The 11,254-nt window shown below is 42.9% G+C and overlaps 1 protein-coding gene across 2 annotated transcripts in view; it reads left to right on the top strand.

Moving 5' to 3' along the window:
* The window catches only part of MRPS31 (mitochondrial ribosomal protein S31), a 34,858-nt gene that overhangs the window by 3,513 nt on the left and 20,091 nt on the right, over positions 1 to 11,254 (top strand). For both annotated transcript variants that reach the window (XM_025206636.1, XM_006025781.3), the window contains exon 3: positions 1,463 to 1,621. In XM_025206636.1, coding sequence (XP_025062421.1) covers positions 1,463 to 1,621 — 159 coding nt within the window. The remainder of the gene's footprint in view (positions 1 to 1,462; positions 1,622 to 11,254) is intronic.

Genomic DNA, 11,254 nt, shown 5'->3' with positions numbered 1-11,254 from the left:
TGACAACATTTTTCTCTTAAAATGCCATTGTTGCTTGAGAGGGAATAAGGCCTATATTAAAGGGTTTGGGTTTTTTTGTCGGGGTGGGGAGTGCGACCAATCATCAAAAATGTAATTTTGTAGCTGAAGGTCAGTTGTTTAATTGCAACCAGAGGGAAAAAAATTCTTTGAATCAAAAAATAACTCCAGAAATCTTTTTTCACTCTCCAGTATGGTAATGCTTAAGACAGATCTTTATTCCTAAATCCAGTGGTTAAAATTATGCAAAATATCACAAGGAAAAATAATGATATCTATGTTTTACTGAGATGTGAAAAATAGGACTTTTTGTCAGTGACAAAAATCCTTTTTCTAACACCAGTAGTTGAAACCCTTATATTCAGGAGGAAAAAAAAGTAATGGGACAGCTGTCTTAACAGCTGTCTTGGGGTATTGCATCCAGTACTGGGTGCCGCACTTTAAAAGGGATGTGGCTAGCCTGGAGAGGGTTCAGAGGAGGGCCACCCGCTTGGTGAGAGGGCAGCAGGACAGACCCTACGAGGAGAGACTGAAGGACCTGAACCTGTTCAGCCTCAGCAAGAGGAGGCTGAGGGGGGACCTGGTGGCTGCCTACAAGCTCATCAGGGGAGATCAACAGCAAATAGGCAGAGACCTTTTCTCCTCAGCACCACCTGGGGTGACAAGGAACAATGGTAATAAGCTGATGGAGAATAGGTTTAGATTAAAATATTGCCTTCTGATCTCTACAGTTAGGGTGGCCAAAATCTGGAACCAACTACCCAGGAAGTGGTCCTGACCCCTACCTTGGGCAAATTCAAGAGGAGGTTGGATGATCACCTGTCTGGGGTCTTGTGAACCCAGCATTCATTTCTCCCTGTGGCAGGGGGTCAGGATAGATGATCTGTTCAGGTCCCACCTGAACTTAGCAACTATGAAACTATAAATTATGGCTTTCTTTTTCTTATAATCTATGCTGTTTATAGTTTTTGGCATAATAACTGTAATCTGTCTGGAGAGATGTTGGCTTAACTTCTGATTAGTTAGCAGATGGCTCTTTGCTGGTACAGGCACTCCTCACTTAACGACCGAGTTCCGTTCCTGCGACTAGGTCGTTAAGCGAATTGGTCGATAAGCGAGGAGCCGCCCCTTGATACTGCGTGCCTTGGCTTGAGACGCCGCGCTGCCGTTTCCGCGACGTTAAACAGGTAGGTCGTTAAGTGAGGAGTACCTGTATTTCAGCTACAGATTTGAGAATACCAGCTCTGCAGTTCCACCCACCCTTTGATTGGTTGACAAAAGCAAGACGCACTTGGCCTGTTTTTCGAATGTTGCATGACCATTATCTCTAAGTTGTTAAGACCTACAGTAATTGCTGGCACTAAGACTGGCTAGCTACTTATTCTTAGCAAAGAAGTGTATGATTTTGATTTTCATATTTTTGTATTTGTTGCATTTCTTGCAGGGGCAAACTTGTTAGTCCAGCTCTGGTAAAAGCTGCCTCTGTGATTGCCTCTTCCTTACCACGTAACAGGAAACAGACACGGTCAGATTTACTTTCACAATTAAGGAAACATCATGAAATCACAAGGTCACAGCAAAGTGGGAAAGCAAGTAATGTAAGGTCTGTATATTATTTTTCCCAGGAATGTTCAGGCCTGTAACATCATGGTGTCTTGATGGTTGGAAAAACTGTGTCAGACAAATGGCTGTAAAAGACACCTTCAGACATGTTCTTTACAAAGCTGATAACCAAGATGTGATATGATCCAGTTGTACTAAACTGTTATATTTGTAGAATTGTCCAGTTTGCCTTCCTCTGCCTCAGTCATCACCAAAGGTATGGACTTACAGACTTTGTCTGGTCTGCCAAGTTTTCATGGCAGTTTTGCAAGCTGCCCTGAAGTAAGGCTGCTTCTGTTTGTAGAGTCACCCTTCATTCCAAAAGTTTCTAGACAGTCCCAAAAATTCATAGCATTGTTCCTTTTCTTACCTGGTTTTCAACCAGGCAAGCATTATTTGTTTGGAAGATGCAAAACAACTTTGCTGCCTTAAATTTGGAGATGATGACCAAAGACAGGCTACTGACTTGTCGGATTCTGCTACTTCCAGCATAACAGCTCAGAAAAGGAACTGTAAAATCTAATGAAAAAGTGAGCAGTAGCAGAAAATTGTATCTGCAGCGAGTGAGAAGGTTAATACTTGTTACTGAGAATATGTATTGCCCTAAGCCACAAGTAGCGCAGAAATTTGTTAAAATAACCTTCATTTGGGAGGAAATTTAAGTAATGCATTATTGGCCCATATAGTAATTGGAAATGTAGGTTCATAATAAGACTGACAAAAAGTTACTGGTCAGGTGTTGTAGGGATTAGGATATTTTTTCTGTTGGTATACTAATGAACATTAGCAGAGGAGGTAGCTAAAAAGTTGACAACATTTCATGCTGACATCTACCATTTAAATTAGTGAAAAATGGCTATGATTTTGACAGGTTATAGATAGCTACAAATACAGTCAGGGAGAAGCACCGTGCCAGCTAAAAGTTAACTTTATTAAAAATAATGTGATACATGTTCTTGAGAGGTTGGAAAATGAAAGCTTCCCATTTAGGTTGAATTCATAGCTATCAGGCAAGAGTGCCAGGGGTTATAATAGATAGCTAAATGGAGCTCTCCTAAAATGCCTGGAATCTATGCTATTTGGATAGGTTTTTTTTAGAAGGGGTGTTTGAAAAGGTTGTGCCATGAGATGTGGGGTGCTCAGCCCCCTGGCCTATTGGCCCAGATTTAGCTTCCAGCGCCATGTCACTTGACTTGTGGAGCTCCCCATATGTCCATGGGGAGCCACACAGGCCATGGCCCTGTGCGCTAGATTGAGCATGCACAGCTAAGTAGAAGTGGTGTGGGTGGCATGGGGCCTGATCCTGGAGCACAGGGCCGGGCAAAAGCAGTAGAGGTGCACCAGTACATCGGTCCATATTGTATCGGCACCGATAAAAGGATAATTGACATTGTCAGCAATTGGCTTTTTTTGGCCGATGTGGCTGATAACGTTGCTGATAAATGCTGTGTGCACGCACGCAGCCTCAGCATGCACACGGCCAGGAACGCAGCCTGGCAGCATAGAGAGCAGCATCTGGCTGTTAAGTCGGGGGTGGGGGTGGTGGGCAGATTGAGGCCCCCATGGTTAGGGAGGGGGCTAGGGCAGTAGCAGGCGCTGCCCAGCCAAGGTGGGACGTGGGAAAGAGCTACAGGCAGCTTGTGGGGAGGGGGGCATGTCCCCCTGGATTTGTGCATGGGGCGAGGGTGGGCTGACCACTCACTGTGTCCTGGGGGCTGGGGCTGTGCCAGGCTCTTCCCGGTGGCGGGGGCTGGGCCAGTGGGGGGGATACGGCCAGGAAGAGGCTGGCGCAGCCCACAGCGGCAGCTTGTGCTTCCCCTGCGCACAGATCTGGGGGGCACATGCCTCCCTACACCTCCCCTGGGGGTGCATGCAGTGTGGGGAGCCTCCCCTCCCTGTCCCAGCCACACTCCCTCCCTTATCGTGGGGGCCTCAGTCTGCCCCGCTCGTGCCCCTTCCCCATCCAGTAGACCTACCTGCTGGAGGCTGCTTTTCAAGCTGCTAAGCTCTATATTGGCAATCAGATTGGTATCAGCCAACATAGCTGGTCAGTAATCGGCCATTGGTATTGGACCAAAAAATCTTTATCAATGCATGCCTAAAAAACAGTGCAGGGCAGCTCAGGGGGCCAGAAAGTTGAGCACCACTGTGTTAGATCCATGGTATTAATTTCCCTTGAATGATGTCTTTAGGTTTAGTTATTTCCTATTATCAGAAATGTAAAAGTTCCAGAGAAGTCTGATATGAGTGGTTAGAGAAGCTGTGTGGCTTGAAATATTTTTGGAATAGTTGGCTGAAAAAATAGAGAAGACTTATCCAGGTTTTGTGAAAACTTGTGATTTTTCTGTATTTTGTTCTTGTTTGGTGTTACGGAAAGACTTAAGAGATTCCCTAATTTAGGATGAAAAAAAAAAAAAGTATTTCTTCTTGTTTGCAGACAAGGTTCCTTTCTTTATTTCTTCTTCTTTCGTTATTTCTTTATTTCTTCCTGTTTTGCACGATGAGCAATTGGAATTCATTGCTGACAGGTTGAGGCAAATCTTGTGGCTGTATCTGAAGAACGAATTGTTAATCATTTGCAGTTAAGGCCTGATAAACTTAACAGATGTTAAGTATCAAGTACCAGCCACTTGATTGAAATCAAGTACTGTATTTTTAATCTGGGCTTTAGTTTGCTCCTTGTTCACAGCCTTTTGGCTTATCTAAGAGCAATCTCCAAAAGAAGTCAGAAAAGAAAGTAGTTGTACACTCTCTTCCTTTAAATTTTGCAGAAATTACGAGAGCTTAAATCCCAACGCTACTTAGTGATAGCTCCTTTCTCATGAACAGCTGGATTTCTACATGGCTTGAAATAGTGTTACAGATAACTCATTCTTTTGGTCTGTGTGATTAGGAAGATGTTTTCCCTGCAAGTGCAACCCTAAACAGTTAACTGGACTCATCCTGGCTGGATTTCCGTACTCTGAAGCATTGAGTACTTGCCACCCTTTATCGCAGGTTCCTTGAACTAAAGTTTAGAGTGCTTCTTTTTCTTCAATGTTCAAAGTCAAACAGTTGTTTATTCTTTTTGCTAATATCATACAGTTTGAAATAATATTGTTTGACAAGTTCCCTTGAAGAATTTATGGCAACTCCTCCGAATGTCTTGTCATGATGAGTTGATGAACACTAGGCTTTTGTATCTGGCCTTTGAAAATCAGTTAATACATTCAGCCGTCTGCTAAATGTGAAGAAGCGTTCATCATAAAAAATTTAACACATACAAGTGTGCCTGATCGGTTATGATTTCTTCAGTCAATTTGCTAGTCTACACAAGAGACTGGAATACTTCCGGTATCTTAGAATATAGTTGTTTTAGTTCAAGACCAAACATATTATCATTGTCAGCAATGGATTGTAAGCTGCTCATATCAAAATGTTGTGCATAAAGTTTGTAAGTTTAGTTTTGATTTTTTTTCTGTGCAGCAAAGAAAGCTTAAATTTCCGCAAACTAATTTATATTTTGTTTCTCTCCATGCAAACTTTTACATTGAGTTAAAGAGCTAGTATGTAGCTGAACATCAGAACTGTGCAATATAACATTTTGTTACTACAAAACAGAGCATTATTACTGAGGTTTAAGTATTTTTTTATAGTATACAATATATGTCCAGTTATTACCTCTTTGGAAAGCACATGCCAAAAGGCTGCTTGGATAAGTGAAACTGCAGCATCTTGAGAAGAATTGTACATGCTAACAGATGATGACAGCTGATCCAGTGGTCTGCAGTCTGGATTGTATTAACTGTGGTCTCAGCAAGGACTATAGATTCTTATCCCATTACCTCGACTAGCTGTTTACTCAGGTGTCCCTCCAGGTGTTAACTGCCTTGTTCATCTTAACAGGGGTGTAGGTTGTAGCCGTGTTGGTCTAAGGACATAGGCAGACAAGGTTCTTTGGGTGAATCTGATATCTTTTATTAGACCAATGTAAATAGTTGGAAAACAATTATTAAGCAAGCTTTTGGGTTCAAAAACCCTTCGTCAGGCAAAGGAAGTTTCAGCAGTTGGTGTGTGCTCTTCCTGGATGGAATGAAAAGTAAAGAAGCTAGAGGCTGGGCTGGTATGCATACAAGACAGGTAGTCAGTGTCTCTCACCCATTGACTCCTCAATCTACATTTTCACTGACTACCTGCCTTGTATGCATACCAGCCCAGCCTCTGGCTTCTTTACTTTTCATTCCATCCAGGAGGAGCACACACCAACTGCTGAAACTTCCTCAGCCTGACGAAGGGTTTTTGATCCCGAAAGCTTGCTTAGTAATTGTTTTCCAACTATTTACGTTGGTCTAATAAATGATATCAGATTCACCCAAAGAACCTTGTCTGCCTTGTTCTTCTTAATTGATCTAACAACCTACTTGTTGTCTGTCTTAGCAGAATCCTTGTCTGTGTTTCTCTTCCTTCTATTATAAATTATCTTTTCTTCCTGCCAGTCCATTTATAGCATCTGAAAAATCCTTCTGCTGCTTATGGAAGCTTATGCCTCTCCAGACTAGTTAGTCTCCAAGGCAGGGGTGGGCAGAATATGGCCCACCAAATGATTTTACCTGGCTTGCAGCTGCTTCTCCAAAGGAAAATTATATCTGGCTCATGGCTGCCCTGACTTTCAGTGCCTCTCGCCCTTTCCCATGTTACTCAGCTGCTGCATCAACAGACACTCCCTTCCCTTCCCCTCTCCTCCCTGGCTGGCCCACCCTGTCCCACCTCCCCAACCCTCAATGTAAGGTCCAAGGCAGGGGTGCTGACCTCTTGGCCAGGCTTCTGCCCAGTGAGGCCATCTGCGTGCTGCCCTGACTCCAGGGCCTGTGAGTTAAAGCTCAGGTAAGGTTCTTCCTAATGGTGGGGGCGAGGGTGCAGGGAGAAGAGGGCCAGGAGGTGGAGGTTATCTGGGCTCTGCTGGGCCGGGGTTGGTAGTGGTGTGGACATCAGTGCTTCACTGTGTTCCCACATGATGCTTCAGGCTGCGCCATGTGGACACAGATGGAGTGGCTGGCATGACTCCTGCTTAAGTCTGTGGCAGGCAGCCGGGTCAGGCAGGAACCACGCCATTTGCACCCGTGTGGCCTGAAACAGTGCTTGGGAACACAGCGTGGCGCCAGCCTGGCCACATACTTGGAACTCGGGGCAGGGGAGAGGGTACAGGGAGAAGGAGGAAACAGAGTCAGGCACTGGTCTGATTGGGTCCAGATAACCTGCACCCCTTCCCCTACCCCAAGTCCCTGGCATTTAGCCAGGCCACTTTGTTTCTGCATGCTGCCTTGTGCCATATGAGTGCAGCTCCTACCTGACCCAGCTGAGTGTAGGGGTGGGTGGAGACTGGAAAGAAGGGGGCCAGGAGCTGCAGGTCATCTGGGCCCAGTTGGGAGGAAACAGAGCATGGCACTGGCCCAGCTGGGCCCAGATGACCTGCAGCTCCCGGCCCCTTTTCCCTGCACCCTCTCCCCAACCCTGAGTCCCCAGGACTCAGCCAGGCCGGTGCCGTGCTGTTCCTATGCACTGCCTTGGGCCACGTGGGTGCTGCTGGCGTGGCTCCTGCCTGACCCAGCCGTGTGCTGGGGACTTGGACTAGTTGAAGGGGTACAGGGAGCAGGGGGGAAGTGCGTGGTGCCAGCCCTTCTCCCTGTACTCGCTCCCCTGCTCTAAGTCCCTGGCATGTGGCTGTGTCAGACAAGAGCTATGGCAGTGGCACCCGCATGGCCTGAGGCAGTTTGCAGGAACACAGCATGGCACTAGCCTGGCTGCGTGCCAGGGAATCAAGGTGGGGGGTGATGTGGAGAAATAGGGAACAAAGGTTAGGTTCCCCTAATCTTTCTTCTCTCTGCCCAGGGGTGGGTACTTATTTGGGCTGGAGGGAGTTTTGGTGAGCTGTTGGGGAGGATGGGTGGGTGCTGACCTGGCCCGCAACAGCTCACCCAAAATTCTTATGTGGCCCTCTGTCTCAAATAATTGCCCACTCCTGCTCTAAGGTGCCAGTGTGCCCCTACCTTCTACATGATGCATACCATAACATTAGAACAAACCTAACAGAAGAGCTATTAAATACAATACAAATTAAAGGAGAACTGTTTGTTACACAATACCAATATACTGCAAATCTGTTGTGTGAGTGGAGCTGGGTCATGGACCCTGCCAGTACAAATTAGTAAAACAGAGTTGTCCCTCAGATAATCAAGGGTTTTACCATAATATTGAGTGTCCTGTGGAGGTCACTGTTGTACACTATCTTCTTCTTCCTTGTTTTGTAGACCTAGTGAGAACAGTGTGTTTGCTGGAAAGGAAAAATATGAATAATACAGGAACTTTTTTTTTTCAGTGTGGGATGAAGTTTTACTTGGTGGAAATTACAACAGCACCATACTGAACTATCTTCAGTAATATTAAAGATTACAGTTAAATCCACAGAAGGAAAGTTAAATCTCATTTAAAGCTAAATACATCCTGCATTATCTATATTTCTGTGTTTAATTTGCAACTTTCTCTGTCCCTTCTTGCGGGGGGAGGGCTCTGTTTGTCATCAGAGTTCCACTCTTCTCCAGCTTCCAGAAGGGAAAAGGATCTCTAGTGTGTTTATTCCTTCATATAGACTCTTTGGCTTCCTTTAACTCTGTTAGGGGATGCTTGCTATACTTAAACAGAGTGTGTTGAACAAGGGTGAATTTTGAATTGAAAATCCGACTTCTCTTGCTTGGGATGTAGGTCAGACCCTAAATGCCTTTTTAGTTTTGTTTTTGGTTAACGTTGGAGGAAAGTTTGGGCATAGGATGATGAATGAATTTGACGTAATACCATGTTATTTTTAAAAAGTACAGTGAAAACAAGCTTGATAGTTTTTCACACATCAGTGAATGATGACTTAGGACCCTGTTCCTCTGAAATTGTAACGTCATAGACTGTATAAGCTAGCTGTTCAGGGGCCTGTCCAGGAGGAAGTTTGGCCAGCTGTGCAAAACCACAAAGAAATCCAGCTTCCTAGTAATGAAAACTGCTTAGAGGGAATGTGATCTCCCTGTAATACAACAGGATTCTGTCCTTTTGGTCCACTTGCCAAATAAAGCAGTTGGGCTGGGTAGTCAGTGACTCTGACCTTGGGAATAATGCTAGCCAGACCTTCAAAAAATTGTGAATTTTCTGGATCAGCTCTAGCTTAACAATGCCAATAATAACATTAACAAAAATAATTGGTAGAGTGAAAGAAATACAGATGCGCTGACCTTCTTTTTTTTAAATATCAGATTCTGATATTTAAATGTATAAATGTGTAAGATTCTGAATGTTTTGAGTGTTTTTCTGTCGTGAACAGTTACTTTGAAAAACTGGGACATTCTTGTCTTCCTTCTACTATGCCAAACCATATCTGTAAACCTGAGGAAGAATCCTTCTGTAGTGATTGGCTTTTCCAGAAATTCTTTTTTTCTAGTCATTAATGCTTTTTTGATTTAATCCAGGCATGAATGATAGAATGTTTAAACTGATTTTAAACTGATCCTCTTCATGTATTGGCATAGTAGGAATATATTGTACTTAGAACTATGAAACATACTGTTCAACCTAAGGTTTCTTTCTCCTTTTAAACTCTGGGCACTGTGGTTTAAAACAGCTGTTTTTTGCTGTTCTTTCTTGGATCATCCCAAAAATAGCTGGAGGAGAGGAAAGGCACGAGGGTAATTTTGAGCCACATCTGAATTTTCTGAAACTAGGAGGTAGTCCCTGTTAATCTGCTTTTTCTACATTATTCCTTCCCAATAAATTATTGACTTATTTATTTTAGTAATCAAGAAACACCAGCTAAGTTTTACAGCATAAGAGACCTCCATGGGGTTTTTGTCCTTGACCAAAGTGCTGCCAGCATTGAAATAGCCTGGCACAAGAGTGCATTAGTTCATTTTTAAATAGCCCATTAAAGTAATTGCCCATCTTTAAATATTAAAGCTTAGATTTTTGGAACTATCTGGAGCTAAAATGTAATCTGTTTTTACTTATGCACCGAGTTACTTTAGTCTCTGTTTATCATATTTTGGGATGGTGGAAGGACTTTAAAGTCCTACGTTCACCTGTTTGGAAAATATTCTCAGTAGAAATAACTTGCTATGTGTATGCATGCATTCGTGCGTGCACATGCACAGTTGCTAAAACAGAAGGTCTGCTTCTGATAGAAGTTGAATTCAAGCACAGAACGATTGAGATTTTGCAGTTGACTATTATAGAACTAACTCTTTTAAATGGTGATGTCAGAGTGCATCTTTAAAATCATAGTACCTTTTTTGTTTTTTTTTATTTACACAAGGTATTTTACGAAGTTAAGATAATGCTGTTGAATTGTTATATTGCAACAAAATGTCCTCTCATTCCTGCATTCTAGTTATTGTCCTGGGAACTCTTATCCCATAACATCCTCAGGACCACTTGTTGACTCAGTATATGCTTCCCCCTTCTCTCCACATTTTTCTTCCTTAATTGCATCTAACTTTAAGTGGAGTTAGTGGGTTAAAGTTGAGTCATGTTTTTTAACATATAGTTGGGGAATTCTGAGGGTGGAATCTGGCTAACTGAGAAATTAGTACTGAGTTATGGGTCAGTAGTTGTACAATGATCTTGCTGTCCTAGAATGAGACACTTCAGTATATCATAAACAGAGAATTATGCCTTCAAATAAGGAATGAACAGGAATATTTAAAAAATCCTCTAAGGAACAGCATTCACAGTCAATCATGAGAAAACCTGACTCAGATGCTGAAATGTTTTTCAGCGGTATGCTTTCTCTTGGGGCACTGGCAGCTTGAGATGAGAGTTAGTGAAGTATCTTGAGGAAGAATCCTAAATAGATGGGAGCAGGACATACTCTGCTTCCCAAACCCAGTGCTTCAGAAAGCATTGGAGGAAAAATCTGATAAGATAATGAAGAATGGATCAAGAGATAGAAATGCATCTTTTGTTGACTTAGAATTTTTTGTCCAGAGATTTTTCACTTTTCATGGTAAGCTGTAAACTATTCTAATTTGAGGAGCTGGGAAACTAAATGCATTGTGAATTGTTTGGTGGCTCTGTAGCCTGCTACCTGTGACTTGGAGATGTGAATCCAGTCCAGGTTAATAGTGACTGAAAGCCACTGCAATCTGAAGGGGTCTTACCTTTCAGTAGACAGGAGCAGTCCTTGATTTCATTTAAGGTGGCAAAACTTGTTACAATTTAGAAATAGCCAAATAGGCTGCAAATGTAACTGAAAATCTGGGTTAAGAGGGCAGAACATAGTAAAGAAAAACTAATACAGATTAGCATCTGTATGTAATGAACTATGACTCTCAGTTCAGTTTCAAGTTATCTTCTATTTGCCAGATGTTGGTGTCCCAAGGAAGGTGGGGGGGAGGGAGCGATTAAAAGACAGGTGATACTTGTTTTATTGTAATTTGAGCCAATAATTTTTGGTGTAGATATTTTTTCAAAATATGCCTCTACACCTAATATTATTGGGATTCATGCACAAATAGGAAAATAAAATCCCAAATCTGTTTAAATGTGACATTCTTTTCAGACTGTGTCATTATATTAGTGTGTTCTGAAATAGATCCTGGGTGGTTACATCAATAAAATGAAA

Source organism: Alligator sinensis, unplaced genomic scaffold (assembly GCF_000455745.1).
Source record: "Alligator sinensis unplaced genomic scaffold, ASM45574v1 scaffold1031_1, whole genome shotgun sequence".
NCBI lineage: Eukaryota > Metazoa > Chordata > Crocodylia > Alligatoridae > Alligator > Alligator sinensis.
Note: the sequence above shows the minus strand (reverse complement) of the source record. Positions and strands in the feature narration are given on the sequence as shown.